Raw genomic sequence first — 19,038 nt, 5'->3', positions numbered from 1 at the left:
ATTATAAACTTATTATTGTTCAAATTCTTTAAGGAGCTTTTTTTCTTCATTATATAAGGACCGTTGTAAGAGGTATATTCAAGACATTGTATGTTTGAATTGCACATTTGTATGCATTTAAACAGAACAAAATATATCATAGCTCTATTAAAACTCATTTAAATCTCTAAAACCGATAAAGGTTTATTTATCTAGGCTACTTATTCATCTGCTCTTATAATCGCAGTAGAAATGGAACATAATTAACATGATCACTGCAAAGTTGTTCAGATCAGATGAAGTGCATTGCATGTGGTGTTTGTTCTGAAAGATTGATAAAGAGACCTAATATTGTCTGAAGATCACCTTTCTAAAGGACTCGGCACTCCATATTTTGGTTTGATGTCCCAATGTGAGTGTATCTTGACATTGCTGATCGGGGCGACATGTCTTGATTTTCTGCGGCTTTGATCCTTCAACAGTTGACTGTCTGAGCTGGCAGGCATCCTGAAGGAGACAGCTAGCAGGCACAGAATAAAAAGACATTCTCTCTTTCTCTCTCTGAACACGCTCATGCAATATGCCCTGGCTAAGCCTTCCATATTATGTCTCGAGCAGTTTTGGTGGATGCACAGATCTCATAAGAGAAACTATACTGAAGCTGAAGCTGTAATTAAAATCGAATTGGTTTCGAATAACGACAGAACAGAGTACAGGTGCACATATTAACGCCGTAAGTGACAGGCATCTTCTGTGCATGACATTATATTGTAGTGAGGTGGCCTTTTCAGCCATATAATATTACATCACACTTGAGCATTTAGCACGTTACAAAATAACGTTCCACAGGAAGCACAAAAGACAAGCCGTAAGCTTCATCACAAATGCAGACATTATGTCATTTTTAATAAACCCTCTTAAATGAGGGCAAGCCAAGCAGAGATTTCCCAACGAGCTTTCTGTCACCTTTACTACGATGACTGTCATTTGGAAAGGCAGCGTAGAGTGGGACCGAGACACATCCCATCTCCCCAGCATCTACAGGAGGAAATGTTAATTAGCAGTCATGGCATCCCACTGATCTTCCCTTTCAAAGCAGCTAAATGGCATGCTGAAAATCTAAATCCTTTTATATGCCCTTATTTGCAGAGAGAGCGCGTATGAAAGGGACGAATATGTCATCACTGTTTGATGGAGAATGCGGTTGCCATTATTCGAAGCCCTTTCACACTGTGATTTTAGTGGATTTTTTTCAAATGCATAGTGAGTTTTAAACGGAAAAAATGTAAAGAAAATAAACAACAAAAAACAATATAAAAATAACACACTTTTACTGACATTGTGTTTTAAAATGGTACTTCTTATTCTGCTTTTATTCATCTCGTTTTGCACAATTAAAGATTATTATAATCAAAATGGTTTGACTGTGAAAGGTGCACCGTTCCCTTTATAAATGAGATACATTAACATGAACAAAATAGGATGCATTAACTTGTTAAAAATGCTATTTAATTTGCAGTAAAAAGTAATACATTTATTGCTAAAAAGGATTGTAATTCATATTTATGTTATATATTCTTAGATGCAGTCATTATTAAATACATTCATAATGTTTTTGCAGTAGGCCTATCTTTAGCTCACAAAAAGGTGGTATTGATGTATGATATTTCCAGTTTAGTTAATATGATAACAGCACCCTCCTGCGGCCGTAAGTAATAATTACAAAAAAAGAACTGTGAATGAAGTGGATGCTATTAGCTACGGAAGAGGATTAGGGCCAAGCAATAATACAAAAACAACAAAAAACATCTCGAGATTCAGTATGCAGTGAACATGAATGATCGAATGCGTGTTTATTCTCAACATTTTAATTAGCCTTTTTTTCCTCAAAACACGAGTTTATTCTCAAAGTGTAATGTTAAAAGGTTAGTTCACCCAAAAATGCAAATAACGTCATTAATTACACACCCGTAAGACCTTCATTCTTCCTCCTAACACAAATTAAGATATCGTTGATGAAATCAGATGTCATTGAACCTCTCAAGATCCATAAAGGTAGTAAAAACATATTTGAAACAGTTCATGTGACTTCAGTGGTTCCACCTCAATATTATAAAGCGATAAAAATGCTTTTTGTGCGCCAAAAAAAAATAACGTCTTTTCAACAATATCTATATGGACCGATTTCAAACCACTGCTTCATTAAGCTTTTGAGCTTTATGAATCTTTTGTTTTGAATCAGTGATTCGGATCTCCTATCAAACGGCTAAACTGCTGAAATCACGTGACTTTGGCATCATTTTATTGATTTTTTCTCATCGCTTTATAATATTAAGATAGAACCACTGAACTCACGTGAACTGTTTCAAATATGTTTGTATTACCTTTATGGGCCTTGAGAGTTTCAATGACATTGGATTTCATCAACAATATCTTAATTTGTGTTGATGAACGAAGGTCTTACGGATGTAGAACGACATGAGGGTGAGTATTAAATGACATTATTTTCACTATTGGGTGAACTAACCCTTTAAGTTATTCTCAACATTGTATTTCGACTTTTTTTTCTCGAAAAAACTGCTTTAAATCTCCCATTATAATGACTAATCTAGAGATGCTTTTTTTTATTATTACTATTATTATTGCTTGGCCCTAATCCCCATCCGTAGTTAGCATTTTTTTTTTTTTTTTTATCTTATTTTTTAATCTTTACAAAATTTATATTTTCATCTCACAACATCATCTCTAGTGATAATTTTTGGTTTTAGCAGCCAATCTTTTGCTTGTTATCTTCAAAAAGTTCATCATTTTGATGGGAACTAAATTCAAAACTTTTAACTTTATAATGGGATTGATGATGTAATGCAAGAGCAAGTGAAGAAGGAGATAGGAGGAAGCACAAAGATGCTCTTTATAGGCCTGAAATCAGTGTGCAAGCACATTAGCAAGAACTCCTCCAAACTTTGATGCACAATTAGCCACACAGTGCTAAATATTTAACAATATTACAGAGAAGTGCTATATAGATCAATCAAGGAAAAAAGAATAGGAGCCTATTTCTCTAAGTCTGGTGTGACCACACTTAGTTCACTCAAAAGTTTGATTATTCATGCTTGAAACATGAAAAACAATTCTCTGCTTTAAGTGGACGTTAAGAGAAAACTGGCCTTTTTTTGCTGCATGAAACGTCCAAACTTAACTAAACTTGATTCACATAGATCACATGACATTCTGGGGACACACGCCAAATCATGTCAAAATTTCACCTACAGGGGGCGATACAACTGAAAATCCTTAAAGGGTTAGTTCACCCAAAAAAGAGAATTCTGTCATTATTTACTCCCCCTCATTTCGTTCTACACCCGTAAGACCTTCATTCATTTTCAGAATGCAAATTAAGATATTGTTGATGAAATCCAATGGCTCAGTGAAGCCTCCATTGAGAGCAAAGCCATTCAAACTCTCAAGGTCCATAAAGGAACTAAAAACATATTTAAAAGTTCATGTGAGTTCAGTGGTTCTACCTTAATATTATAAAGCGACAAGAATACTTTTTATGTGCCAAAAAAACAAAATAAAGACTTTTCAACAATATCTATATGGGCCGATTTCAAAACACTGCTTCAGAGCTTTACGAATCAGTGAATCGAGCACCAAATCACTAATTAAAAACAAAGGATTCATAAAGCTCAGAAGCTTCATGAAGCAGTGTTTTAAAATCGTATTGTTGAAAAGTCATTTTTTTGTTGTTAGTTTTTTTTGGAGCACAAAAAGTATTCTCGTCGCTTTATGATATTTTGATAGAACCACTGAACTCACATGAACTGTTTCAAATATGTTTTTAGTACCTTTATGGATCTTGAGAGTTTGAATGGCTTTGCTCTCAATAGGCCTGCACTGAGCCATCGGATTTCATCAACAATATCTTAATTTGTGTTCCGAAGATGAACGAAGGTCTTACGGATGTAGAACGAAATGAGGGTGAGTAATAAATGACATTATTTTCATTTTTTGGTGAACTAACCCTTTAATACCATCATGATCAATGATGTCTAAAGTCCCTGTGAACCAAAAGTTGCAAACTACTTTTCTCCAGTGTTGTGACGTATTTCCAAGTGAAATGGAATATTGAATAGAGGGCAGGGTTTTATTTTAGTGCTCCTCCTCTCAATCTCGCTCATAGCAGACTAACGGTTGCAGGGGAGTGGTTTAAGCGTTTTCAACCCAAGCCATCAAACTGACGTCATCAGAGAAGGAACGCCATTCCAGACCGGAAGTAACTTTTCAGATATTGTTTAAAGATTACCACGACAAACTATTTTTTTTTTTCGGTGTATTAACTTGCACGGATTAATTGTTCAACACAAGACTAGGAATATGCACTAACAAAGAAAATAAGGTCAATTTTGATTTCATGATGACTTTAAATTTGGTATGCATCTGGTCGCCTGATTATTGTAGCTATATTTTCAACTAAAGCCCTGGGTATACTTGTTTGTTTACATGTACACAAGTGTATGCACACAGTCAAACACACAGCCTAGCAAAAGTATACTTCACTTGACTCGCACGCATACCGCATACACAGGCATTTGACGCATGCATAGTTTTAAGCAATCTCTCGCCACGAGTTACAACCCATGTAAACATCTTTGTATTCTTTCATGCTAGAGTTGTACAAATGAGGGTACTTTCTAACCTCTTTGCACAACTTCTCATCTATGTAGGCCTCCATTGTCGTTGTAGTTTGCGTTGCGGTCTGTTCCGTTTATGCAGTTTTTCTTTGACTACCTTGTGGATAAACTAATTAAAATTGAATGCGAGAGGTACGCATACTCTTCTGATGACGAAATTCGTGTCGCGTACACGTAAAAAGTTAACTACACTTTGGGCTTTAGGGTACATTTACACGACAAAGATGTACTAAAAATGGAAACGTTAGATGACAACGTTTTCAAAATGATGCCCATTCACACAGATCCACAAAACCACTAGAAAAGGTATCATGCTGCCGGTCAGTGTCTGGCGTTTTTTAAAAAAAGAAACACTATGCACCTATAGATTGAACATGTAAGATGCATGGGCATGACCACCATTTTCAAAAGCTTGTACTTTGAAACCGGTTTTCAAAACTTTGTATTTTCAGGCCCCCAAAACACTTGTCAAGTAAACAAAGGGTCAAAACGAATAAAAACTTGTCCGCTTTTAGTTGAAAACAGTCTTGTGTAAATGACCCCTAAATCTGTTCTTTGAAAGAGAAATGTCCTTTATTTACACCTGCTTTTTCAAGCATACCATGGAGTGTATTAATGCAAAGTAATTGCATGATGAACTACTTTAAGTTATTACATCCCTATGGCCAAGACTCACTTTTTTCTGCATCTGAAAAATGCATTTGTTCTGAAGTTGCAATCAAAACAATAAAGCTCTGTAATGTATTGTTTATTGTGCCTAATTTTGCTTAAATTTACAATTTCTTACACATGAATTGTGCTTCCTGGAATTTGAAATGACAAAAACAAAAGTATTTTTTCAGAAAATTTGACATTAAAAAAAAAAAAAAAAACGCTTGGCCTTATTTTAGTTAAAGGTTGGGTAGGCAATGTTTTTATAAACACTTTTTGTTAAACTGGTTGAAACTTTCTTCACATTCAGCAGTTCACGTCCTCAAACTCGTGTTTCTGTGTCAACACTATCAACGGCAAAATTAATCTGCAGCAGTCAGGTGGTACATTTAGAGCTCTGTAAGTTGTTTACGTTCATTATTATTGTAATGTTATGTGCTAAGAGACTTGAGGTAATTTAATGGCGTCTCTTATGCAGACTCTGCTCTGGCTGTGTGCGTTCATGTGTTTTGGAGGAGGCATGGCTTTGGAGAGTGCTGTGAAGGAAGGGTGGGATCTAATGCTTTCAAAGCTAGCTTGCTATTGCTAACCTCTCCGAAATTGCCTACCCTACCTTTAATGCTACATGGAACAGCCTCATATCAGCATCATTATTAATAAACAGTAGCTTTGCTTAAGTAAATATACTTCCCATTCCCAGTTCATTCTGCTTTTTGGCGTGACGATTTCACAATATGTTTCAATATCCGCTTTACAGAACATCCCTCTAAATGTATGTTTTATCACACAAGGTGTTTACGCCCCAAGAACTGCTTGAATATCCAAAATATATAAAAGAGACGACAGAACATTTCAATATTTCATTTACACATGAAATCTAAGGTGACATTTTACAGTGTTCATATTGGGTCTGAAAGTAACATTGAGTGTGGTAGGAATCTTGGGTTATTTTGCAAAAACAAGCATGACCAGAAGGCTTGAGCATCAAAGAAATTATGACTACCAACTGTACACAAGTATGAGGACGCAGCATGCACTTAAATGAATGATGACCAGATGTTGATCAGGCTGATACATTCATACAGACACCTACCACACAGTAAAGTACATATTGAATAAATATATTAGTATCTGTTTTAACAAACAAATAATCTGTACATGGGCTTGTGTAGTAAAATACTTTTCAGTGAGTAAAAAGGAAAAAAAAGGCTCTGTAAATGCAACAGTTTAAAAAAATACCCTTCAGTGTGCCTAAAAAAACAAAACAAAAAACTTGACACCACTGTAAAAATGTCTTTAGTAATAAGAAACCATCTCTGTATAAATTTTAGGAAAATAGTGGAATAAGTCATTTTAATCTCATTACAAGCTTATAAAACACAGTTTAAATAGAATTAATTTTGACCAGTAAGAAATGGTTACCTGTACGTCAAACCTCTACCATCATTGTTTTCAATCTCAATTTAATAATTTTCCACATTTGGGAAGAGTCTAGATGCTGATTGCAGAATCCACAATTTTCACATCCGCTTTGATTGTAGAGCAACATCAACATGTGGAAAATCAGGGGAAAATGGCAAGCAATGAATATTACCAATATATTTGGAACACGCTTTTCAAGTGGTAAAAATTACACCAGGAACTATACTTTTAGTTACAAACTATTTGTTAAAAATATTTGGCAACATCCTTTGTTAATTTTGTTACCGGTTACCCCGGTATGAATAAAAATACCTTTACATCAAAGCTTAAAATCTTCTACCATTGAGACAAATGAAAAAATGTGTTAGTTTCCAAATACTTGAGATCACTGAAGTAGGTGAACATGGAGGACTAGGCTAAACATGACAAGTTACTCTAATTCCACTGTACACAATCCATTTGAAAAACGAAGCATCCACTGTGGCTGATCAGTATTCCTGCAGAAACCTTAAGGAGTGTTATGTTGGTAGCTCTTCATGTAAAGGATAAAATAAAAACAAAAACTAAACAATCACCCTTTTTTATCTTTGGAAAACACCATTTTAGTATTGCAGTTCCCAAATCACTGCTCCAACATGTGGATCCTTGTAGAAGTCCTCAGTGGAATTTAGGATATGGGAGTTCCCACACATAGAAATACTTAAAATAATGGATCCTGCTCCTGGGGTTCCAACCATCCTGCAGATTTTAGTTCCAACTCGACACACTAGAACCAGATAATCAAGTTCTTTGGAATTCACCGGAAGGATTATTAAAGCAACAAAACTCCACAGGAAGGATGATCATCAAGAACCGAACGAAGCACCTTGAATCTAAAGCCAAGTATCCTATATATAAATGTATTAAATCTCCTGAGTGATGTGGTAATGCTGGGTGTGAATTGACATCTTGTAGGTCGGTAGACAAAATAACTGTCAGGAAATCATGACGAACATCTCCTGTCATTCACCATGTCATCGGAGCAAAAACCTGCTCTCCAGCATAAGCATTTCAAGGGCAGCTTCACAGCTTGCGGTATGAATCGGTCCTTATTCGCGCCTTCTACCAACTGTCCTTCAGCATAATGGATTCCACTTCAATTACGTAATAATCCACTGTCCACCAGTTCATTGTGACCTCCTCTATGCGCTCAGTCTACAGGCCCCTGAAAGATAAGCTTGGCCCACTTTTGCATCAGATTGAGTTGGGTAGCGCAAAAGGGGCAGGCAGCATGGAAAGCGTGGGTGCCGTGCGGTAAAGGAATCTCCGCCCAATATCGGGCTGACTTTTCAGAGCACACGTGGCCGCAAGGTACAAACGCATGCGTCGGTGCGCCAGTATCTACGTAAAAGGCCGGTTCGCATCCGAGCCAGAGAGGAACATAGGGGCCCACGGTTCTGCACATGGGACACTCTCTTTGAGCATTGGGGTCTCGTTCAGAACGGTGGCCCCAGTCGTGGTAGCCGTGAACGTGGCCACAGGCAAGGTAGACCCAGGGCTGTTTGTCCTCCTGAGTGGGTACGTTGGACAGGGCACGGCTACAGCGCTGCATGCTGGGAAATGCCAGAGTGTTGAGGCCCACAGGGCACTGAGGCCGGGCTGCGTTCAGCTCCTGCCGCAAGGCCTCCAGGTGCTTCTGAGTAGGGGTGTGGAAAAGTCCGTCGGCTGTGCGCCAGAGCAGTGTGGCTCCGCACAGGTCAACCAGAGAGCCGTCCTGCAGGACGTTACTCTCACTCTCCACCTGAGCGACACATAAAACATACATCTGAGCAATGCATTCATTACAAGCATTCCATCCATCCACTTTCCAAAACATCTGTCACACTTGTCCTACTGTGTGTAGGGTTGCGAGGAAACCAGAGCCTATCCCAGCATGTGAGGAAACATTGGGAGAACATGCAAACACCACACAGAAAGTCCTCCTGGCTCAGCTGGGAGTCGACCCAAGATGTTAATTAAATACAACTGCTTTTCACTGAAGTCTAACTGGTTAACTGTTCCTATCACAGGTCTGATAAACAGAAAGGCTTGTTCTAATGTCGGTTTTGACCTTTAAACCCAGTTTGCCTTACAACAAGAATGGACTAGGTGCACAAGATGGCGCCGGTGAGCTGGGGCGATGAGACTGTGCGCACGGTTACTTCCGCTCATGCCCTTCTGGTCTTGGTGACGCTTGCATTTGCTGCTGGAAGAAACTTAAATATGAAACTTGGCTAGATATAATAGATTTTTTTAATTAAAGAAAAGATGGCAGTCTATCAGAGACGAAAGAAATCCTTGTTATATTATTGTGTAACGTTACCTCTGTGTGGAAACGATACACGATCTTTGACTTTTAATCTTTCTCCCGTTTATGCAGTTCAGGCTCAGCGGTGATCCACAGATCTCTTCATCCATACAAAACACTCAAGTATGAAATATATCTCCTTATTTTGTTCTGACAGCTGGTGGACTAAATGGCTCAAAAACTGCCTTCTCTTTCTGCGTGGAACAACACTGGGCCATCATAAAGATCTAATGTTTGCTATTGTCAACCGAAGCACCAATCCTCAAGATAAATAAACATGGGAATATGATATGGACTCAGTGCATGCTTTAGTACATTTATTTGGTAACATTTTTAATTGCTAGCTATATTATTAGTAGCCAATGTAATTTAAATGCATAATTTTCAGTGTTTGTATTTCCCCTGTGCATTTCTATTAATTACTGCATTTGTTTAGTTGAAGTGAGACGAGTCAAGAGTATCTGTTGCATACATCCGTCTCATCTAAGCAACAGAAAACGTATTTTACCACAGGTAAAAAATATATAAATAAATAAGGCTACCTATATTAAACTGTTTGTGCTACAGTTAAAAATGTAAATTAAAATCGCAATCTTTTCATGGCCCTTGTTTTTATCTAAAAAGATTATTGATGGAAAGAAATCGTAAAGTAGCTATGTGATCATACTGATGGAGTAATTGATGTAGGTAAGTGAAAATATGCGCTCAGAATTGAGAAATATGGAAATAAATTTATCCAAGGGCAAACGTGTGAATGTTCACAAGGCATTTTAGGCAGACAACTCTAATCATAGTTGTATATTTACAGGCATATTGTCATTGTAGCTATATGCATATGCATCATGAGTTCATTAATCTATTCTAACCCATGCATGCATGCATTTAAATGACATTGGCTCATGTGATTGTACTATATATCTTAGTTGTTTTAAGTGATATAACAGATTCTATAAACAACTATAAGATCATTTTCGGCTTTCCCCAGCATAAAGTGAAACCGCAAGTGTATATGCATACTGATCGAAAATCCAAAATGGCGGCCTCGTGCAACTAGTCCATACCTGAAGGGCAAAATTACACTGTCAGATTTTTTTCCCCATTGAGCTGGTCAGCAAGTTTAGCCTACGGTTAGTAACAGTCTGCCTTAATCATAAGTAGCATGCAGCCAGTAGTGTTTGAATACTTGGTGTCAAATTACACCATAAAGGCTTTACAACCATAACTCTGAGAATGGGCTCTGGCACACGTGAATTTCTCATCTACTCTTACTAGTTTTTGGCCAGCCTGTCGCAAATCAGCTGCTTGTTTGCACGGTCTTGACAATCAAATGGTGACATGATTCTGATTCACTCGCTTTCTTGTTTTATATATTTATACTCAAGGAGCAATGTAATGCAACGCAGCATTTCTCCATGAGAACGCTGTAGACGGTATCAGCATTTCTCCACCCTCCTGGCTCCATTCAAGACCAGCAAGTTTGAACTGATCTTTCTGGCCTGGAACCCCATTTCAGGCAGTGGAAACACGGAAAAGTTCGAGAATTGGGACCGACCCAGAACCCACGCTTGAACCATTTCAGTGGAAAAGTTCTAGTTTGCATGTTCTCACTATGTCTGCATTGGTTTCCGGTTTTCCTCACAACCCAAAGACATGCAGCATAGCTCAATTGGGGACATTAAATTTTGCATCGGTATCAACAGCAGCATTCTCACAACCCCACAAAAGACAAGCGGCTTGATGGATGTATGGATATTGTTCTTCAATTTCTAAAAATGTATTAGATACTGCTAGTAGATGCCTGATAAACTTCAAGCACAGTTTATTTAATTTGGGTACTATTTCTCAAGTAAACAAAAGTAAACAGTCAGTAATAAATTAAAACTCACGGATATATACAAGTTAATAATTACCTTTAGCAGTGTTCATTAGCAAAACAGTTGCTGTGGTATTGAAATTGGTTGTCTGGTAAACAATGCAAAAGTGCAGAACCACATTTGTCCTCTAGGAGGAGCTAGAGGTTCAAAAACATACTGTTGACGCTTATATAGTACAGCTCTAAATAACTCAAAGTAACTTAGCTAAAAGAAAGCAAAGCAGTCCAAGTTAACATTTTTACACACTTTTAAAACACCATCTTTAACCTTCTCCCAGAATTTAACTTTAACATGTAGCACAAAGAAAACTATGACTTTCTAAACACTGGAAAAAAAAAGGTCTGACTAAGACATAATATAGATGTACTGCTACTTCTCTTGCAGAAAGCTAGAGTGTCCTAGTCAGGGCATGGTGATCGGGACGTCTTTAATACTCAGCTTAGGGGTCATCCTTAACAAGATTTGACATGATCAAATCTAGATGGTTTCTTTAATTGGTTAAGAAGATTCTCCATCCAAAAATGAAAATTCTCTCATTATTTAATGAGATATAATCCATTTCTGTGAGTCCATACAATCCAAGTGGACTGAACCCTCAAAGTTGATGCTTCAATGTTTTGTGTGGATTTTGAAGCATCAATTTTGATGGTTCAGTCCACTTGCATTATGTGTTCTCACTTCTCAGAGATGGATCATTTTTCTAAATATCTCTGTGTTCATCTGAAGAAAAAGTCTGGGACAGCATGATGGAGAGTAAATGCGAATTTTCATTTTTGGGTGGAGTATTCCTTTAAATTTAAGCTCGAATTTACATCACAACTGTAAAAAGAATTGTAAGTGAACTGATGATTGAATGAGACTGGCTACATTGTAAACTAAATCGAGCAGATGCAGCTGACGCACTAACCAGTTTGCCTCGAGTCTGAGCAGACCGTGTTTCTCTCAGCGTGTAAACATCTCCACACACTGATATCTCCCTCCACACACCAGGCTTGGACTCCTCTGTGAACCCGCCCCGTGGGTGCATGACTAGCACACCATTGGTTGTCAGCCCGTCCATGTGACCATCTGGATTCTTCCATTTGGCTGCTTTCTCCTACAGAGAGAGACTTAATTACTATACATAAACAAAAATGTGGGCACTCTTTTAGTTACACATGGGCGAGCCATTCCAGTTAGCCAGACACACCTATATTTACCAGGTAAGTTTAGATCAGTTCCACTGGATCAGCAGAAGTGGATACTTCACCAGACAGCGCATACACAAGCATATATAAATAAAAGCTTAATAAAGCTTCTTGTAACTCTGATGAGAAATGTATCCCACAGACAATTCCATGTTGAGACCAGTCAAGAGAACACACTTACTCCGAGAAAAATATTCTTGGAAGAATCAAAGCCTGCAGCGTAGATGCGCGCCGTGTAGGGCGGGTTACGTTCACACACCACCCGGCAGGCAAAGCGGGAGATGGTGCTTTGAGTGATGGGTGTGTCCTCACTCTCCCCTCCACCTGACACAGTGTCAGTCACCACAAAATCAATAGGGCCCTCCGTCGATCGACCGATCTAAGATACGAAAGAAGAATGAAAGTTTCTCAGCTACATCGTATGACATGACAATTTGATCAATTATATTACAGGTCATTTCAGAAAGAACAATATTAGGGAAAACAAATTATTAATTAATAATAATAATAATAATAATAATAATATCATCATCATCATCATCATTATCATTATCATTATCATTATCATTATCATTATCATTATCATCATCATTATCATCATCATCATCATCATTATCATTATCATTATCATTATCATCATCATTATCATCATCATCATTTTTTTATAAATATAAACAATCTTATCAACACCACTTTTGAACAGTAAGAGAGAAAGGGAGATATTTTCTTTTACAGAAATCGCTTTTAAGGACTACAACAAACAGCTGGCAGGGACTACAACAAGCTGCTTCCCGGGTTGGTGACATCACTAACCCTAAAATTTGCATAAACTCTGCCCTCGGGAACATGCAACAAAGGGGGTGAGGCCATGTTGGGCTACTTTGGAGATGAGGAAGAGTTGTTGTAGTAGAGTGTTGTTGCCATGCAGTTATTTTACGCCAGACTGCTTCACAAACGAGGGTCAATTCAACGCTGGATTTGCACAAAAAAACTAACATGATGCACATGCTAGACGAGGAGTTGAATCAACTCCACAGCAACTACATAAATTTATCCACTAACCATTCAGAAACTTCCAGTTGCATTCTAAAATTATTCTAAAAGTCTAAAAGCCATCAGTGTCCGACTCCGGTTTGAACAATGTAAGGCTGAACAGCGTTACTGACAATCATCATTTTGGCTGCGTGAGATTCTCCAGCTTTGTTGTTGAGCAACTGAAGCATGAGCCGTTAAAGCTCCGCCCTCTTCTGGAAAGGGGGTCAGGAGCAGCAGCTTATTTGCATTTAAAGGGACATGCACAAAAACGGCATTTTTTGTTCACACCCAAATGGGGGCAAGTTTGACAAGCTATAATAAATGATCTGTGGGGTATTTTGAGCTGAAACTTCACAGACACATTCTGGGGACACCAGAGACTTCCATTACATCTTGTGAAAAGGGGCATAACAGGTCCCCTTTAAAATGTAACTTTCCCCTGTGATGGTAAAGGGGAATTGTGACCCGTCACGGGTACCAGGGACACAAGTCGGCAGCACAACATTCGCGCAAAATGAGAAAGAAGTTTTTTTTTTTTTTTTCAAAAATGGTGATTTTCGTTTTTTTGCAGAATCTTTTAGTAGAGATGACGAAGAAGCCTTTCCGTGTTTTAGATAGCAGTTTTGGTATATTTATAAGCGTAAATTTTAACTTTGAAATCGGCTTGTTTTTCGGAGATTCTCTCTTGCAGTAGGGGCGTGTCATTATCTGTTTGTATTTCCTTACTGGAATCGGATACGCCGGCTTTTGTTTCTTTTGTTATTGCCCCCATTGGAAAGCTTGGAGACTACACTTTCAGAATCTGTGAATAACTCAAAATGCCCCAGAACCGACTTGTGTCCCTACTTTCCGTGATTGGTCACAATTTTCAGCTGAAATTGTTCCAGTTATCAGCGTCACATGATCATTCAAAAATCATTTTAATATGCTGATTTGGTGTGCCAGAAACACTTATTAACAGCTAAAAATGGTTGTGCTGCTTAATATTTTTGTGGAAACTGACCTTTTATTTTCAGGATTATTTGATGAATAGAAAGTTTAAAAAGTATAGCATCTATTTGAAATAGAAATGTTTGTAACAACGTAAAAAAGTCTTTACTGTTACTTTTAAACTTAAAATCACCAAATTTCAGCAAAAGATTCTGTACGTCTTCAGGTGTGTTGGGAACATAAAATCAAGTGCAAAAACAACTTACTGCTTTCAGAATTTGTTTTGTAAGGTTTGGAGCGGAGTGACAATTACTGTCCCTACACTATTTTATCTTCACAGTAAACAGGATGGAAAAGAGTCATGCATGTGCCGGGGCTTGTTTGAAGAGCCTATTTTAGTTTTAAAAGTGGGATGGAAATTCCCAAGAATAGAGAGGTGCTTAGTGCACTAAATCCTGTATATAAATACTTCTACTGAAATAAAGATGCAACGGTCCCACTTTATTTCCTTTTTATAGAGAGAGTTTCTGTTTTGTCCCTGTTGCTGGTTCCCGTTTTTGCTTTTCTTCTCATTTGCTACAAGCTGTATGACTTGATCCCTCGTGCGCAGACCAGACCTCAAAAACAAGCACACATTCGCAACCCTGTATCTGAGCATGTGTCTTAGGGAGCCGATATAATTGTGTCCCATATCACAGATTTTGATTAGCTGTGGTGGAGGTCAGACACACTGTGAGTTGGCAAATCTCTTTCTCTCCAACTTCAGTCAATAGTCAGACACTCAATTTATGCACAAAGGAACAGAGGAGAAGATATTTCAAAGTGTTTTTTTTTTTTTGGTTTTTTTAAGAACAGTACCTGGAACATGTCTGTGTCTTTGTCATGGCTGTACTCCACCACCACCGTCTGGTTTCTGGACAGCGTGTAGGAGATGCTGTGCTGGCCCTTACAGTTCACTGCCTGTCACAACACAACAAAAGCATCTGTCAGGAAGGGTTTCCTGCTACAACATAAAACATCTCATCTAATACAGTGGCACACAGAGAAAGGTTTTTAGTTCTCAAATGCATTACTGGATTTTTACACTTTTTGAAAATGTAGTTTGTGAAATGTTTGCCGCAAAAATACAGAGTGAATATAAGAAAGATTGATTATGCACTTGCCAAGTTGCTACATGCATTTTTTGTTTCTTTCTTTCTTTTGTCTGCCAAAAGAAAAACTAATGGCTCAGAAAAAGAAAATTATTTTAGGCTCATTAATTTAGCAGTCAAAATCTAGCTAAGGGATCATTCACTTATTAGTTATCAAGGTTGTTTGCTGAATTAATAAAATCAGTAGACTTAATATTGCATGAGAAATGTGATATTTTGACATTTCACTGCATTGCTTAAACCTTTATAGCTTCAAATATAGGTACAGAAGAACTGACTGAAAGGAAAAAAAAAACAGCATTATCGATGAATATTTATTCTTTCATTCAATGTCTACTTATTTTAAAACTTGCTGTGGATTTTTTCGATGCAGGTGGAGCAAAAGGGAAGGCTGCAATAATATTTGCATTGGCCTCACACGATTCCTCTATATGCCTTTTGCCCTCTTAAACGGAAATGTGAAAAGGTTAGCAAGCAGCACTACTAACAACTCTGACCTTTGTAAATGCTTAAAGTTCGTCCAAAACCAAAACACCACTGTAACAGACATGTACAGTTTAGAGTGTTTTACTGTCTATGTGAAACACACCCCATCAAACATTTATTACTGAGACAGCTGTCATATGCAGCTTGTTATAAATAAATCATACATGATTCAAGCCAAGAGCATAAGAAGAGCAAGCATCACATGACTAACAAAATGAAAAAGTATGGTTTGGGATCTATTCTTAATCAATTCTACTTTAAAAAAAAAAAAAAAAAAAAAAATTAGCAATCACAGATATGCACGCATGATCTTAGTTGCGATACGAATTGAGTTCACTTCAAAGCAGAGTCTGTGTGAACACTATTCTGGTGTCTTGAGACAAACCACAGTGCTGCAGTGTTTAAATACAGCCAATTTCCCAGCGTGCTTATTTCTCGCTTCCTGATTCACCCTTTCTCTCCTCTAATCTGTGATTTCCAAATTACCCACATCTCTATCACGTGTGCTCAAGAGGGAGTGGAAACTGGGTCATGGTAACTACACTAGTGTGCAACAATGGAAAAACACAGCCAAGAGAGGAAGGTGGTTTGCTTCTATATAACACTAACTAATACATTACTGTATTTAAAACTGTATTGTCCACTGTTCATATGCTAAGCACAGGACTGTGCGAGTGCACATAACACCGTTCTCAATAACACTGGAGGTCACAAGCAGTTCACATATGCATACTGAAAGCCAAAATTTCACGCCCCACATATGCCTTGATATATCCCAGACTAAACAGTGATTCTGGCTGAGTCTATAAAGAGTTTCTAATCCTAAAACAAAGTTTTTAAAATTCAAACTGGTATTGTTCAAGAACAAAAATAAAACTGACATCATGTAAATGCACTTTATGCAACTTTACTTTATATATATAAAAAAAAAAAAAAAAAAAATTAAAAAAAAAAAAAAAAAAGTGTCAGTTGGACAGCTGTGTGCTCACTCTGTCTCAACACAGTTAAGTCAGATATTTTAAGAGTTTGTTAAAGAACTGAAATTGTGGAAGGGAATCAAACTTAATGAATAGTTCAAAAATGTAAAACAGGATCCAAAATACGTTTAAGCATATAAAATGCTTTACACATTGAGATACTTTCCCCCAATGCATAACTTTTTACAACATAACATTTTACAGTTATATTCTGTATAAGTTATGAATTGAAAGTGCTGCACATTTCTCCATTTTTCAAATGCTTCTTAAAAGGCACAAAATGTCATTTTTGCCGCTAGAGGTTGCTTCTTCAAAACAAAGGCATAGCTTGAGGACACCATGAATGAGTGTGGAATCCCAGTCATTGTCTTCAGCTCCACAGCCAATGGAAAGCAATCCGACAGACTCGGACGGAAATCATGTTCATGGATGAGCTAATGTATTAAAGTTTTTACTACGGTGGTATAAAGCAGGATGGGCCGAGAGCCGTGGGAGCGGGACAAGGCCGCTGGAGCGAATGTTAATAAAAAGACACCTGCGCGAAACACCAGTCTCGATTCCAGCAGAGCTTTTATTATGCTTTTGTGGGGTAATGCAGCGCTGTTTTACATGGTTAAAACAATCATACTAAATACATTTGAGTGTGTTGAGTATGTTACAGCATTACTCTGTGCGTTCGCTCAGTGGCTGCTATGAGACTTGTTGCATTTTGCAGTAATTAGATCGATATTAGTAAAACTGGAATGACAATCTAAAAGTCTTACATATTGTGCCTTTAACAGCGAGTTGCTTCAAATTTATAAGCAGCAAGCTAGTAGTACGCAACTGCAATTAGATTTTTGTTCCTGTGATTTTTTTCAGTAAATATAATGACTTTTTAAATAAATAAAAATAAATAAAAAAGGTACCACTACAAGCAAGTTTAAAAGAAACTTGTAAAGAATATAAAGCATCTATAGTAGTAGATAGATATATACAGTAGTCAACATTTGAAGTGGATCAAAACCTTTCAAAGTTGTCCTAAAACCTTCTTAGGGCAACTTGATGAACCTTTTTGATCCACTTCAAATGTTGACTGATATATATATATATATATATCTCATTTAATAGATTTTAATGTATTATTTGCATTTAGTAATTTATCTAACTAGCTGTGGTAGATAGACATTTGATCATAATTATGGATTCAAAAGACATTCTGCCTTTTTAGCCATTTCAGAACAAACACATGAGTACAGATATACTGAGCACTGTCAAAAGGGAAAATGTCACAATATTGTTAATTTTTTATCTAACCCACCCAGCCTCTTTCAATGTTGTGACGGGACTCATAGTTTGGCGTGTATGACCGGCTCCCAGTTTAAAATTTGGGACGTTATTGTTGGTGGCACATTTGTGCCCATAGTAAAGTGGAACAAAGAGGCTTGAGGGTGAAACATTAGGCAGCTCTCCATGCTCACTGCCAGGTCACAACAGGGGGTCAATCCAGCAATCCCCCACTGCTGTTTTACAGTGGGCCACAAAAGCTACAAAAAAAACACCCCAAACAATAGACGTAGTGGAGCCGCACCCGTTGGGCAACAGTGTATATGAAGCAGCTCCATCTGTGAGACGCCAGAGCAGCTTGGGCCTCACGTTTGTTGTAAACACATGATGAGATGCTGCGGCCACCAACCTCAAGCCACAGGATCCAATTCAACTGTACCCTCCATCAGCACTGGACAGCCCACAGTGCAAGTGGCAACAACTCTAACCTCTGAAAAAACCTCCAAGACATCCATGAACAATCACATATTGTTCCTGGAATAGTTTAGTGACATTTTGTGACCCATTATCTGAAAGGAGTTCGCTGGTGCACTGAGCAATCGCAGAGCCTGTTCTTTGTTCAACTTTAACATTACAATGATGCAGCTGCACTTGTGTCACTGCTGGAGAACTGGTCGTTTTTTTAGTTAACCCTTTCAGACTGACGCCTGGAGACACAGAAGGCCTTTCACCTCAGAGCACTGTGACCCCAAAGAACAGCGTGATTCACAGATGACTGTGCGCTGGGCTATTTTCAGCTCTGACGAGGCACTGCGGACGGATAATAAGCAGCCAACAGTAACAAAACTTCCCCAAAAATACAGCATGCCAGCGAGTTTCATGGCGAGAAGAAAACATTCCTTGCGTTCATGGGACTTCAATTATGGAGCCTGGGTCTTTCTGTTAAACAAACATGGCACAAATATATCACATTCTTATTTTTTTTTAATGACACCAAAAGAGACTAAATTTTAAAGAACTAAACAGGGCTCTACAGTGTGACTTCAGTCACATTTGCAAA

General features: G+C 37.8%; 1 protein-coding gene across 1 annotated transcript in view; it reads right to left on the bottom strand.

Annotated features, from left to right (window-relative positions):
- Positions 1-5,235: 5,235 nt before the first annotated feature.
- The window catches only part of peli2 (pellino E3 ubiquitin protein ligase family member 2), a 28,764-nt gene continuing 14,961 nt past the window's right edge, over positions 5,236-19,038 (bottom strand). The window contains exons 3-6 of the mRNA XM_067367857.1: positions 14,957-15,058; positions 12,315-12,512; positions 11,854-12,042; positions 5,236-8,526 (exon numbers count right to left, since the gene is read on the bottom strand). Coding sequence (XP_067223958.1) covers positions 7,936-8,526; positions 11,854-12,042; positions 12,315-12,512; positions 14,957-15,058 — 1,080 coding nt within the window. The 3' untranslated portion in view covers positions 5,236-7,935. The remainder of the gene's footprint in view (positions 8,527-11,853; positions 12,043-12,314; positions 12,513-14,956; positions 15,059-19,038) is intronic.

This window comes from Chanodichthys erythropterus, chromosome 18 (genome assembly GCF_024489055.1).
Source record: "Chanodichthys erythropterus isolate Z2021 chromosome 18, ASM2448905v1, whole genome shotgun sequence".
NCBI classification, from domain to species: domain Eukaryota; kingdom Metazoa; phylum Chordata; class Actinopteri; order Cypriniformes; family Xenocyprididae; genus Chanodichthys; species Chanodichthys erythropterus.
The sequence above is the reverse complement of the archived record's forward strand: the minus strand, read 5'-3'. Positions and strand labels throughout refer to the sequence as shown.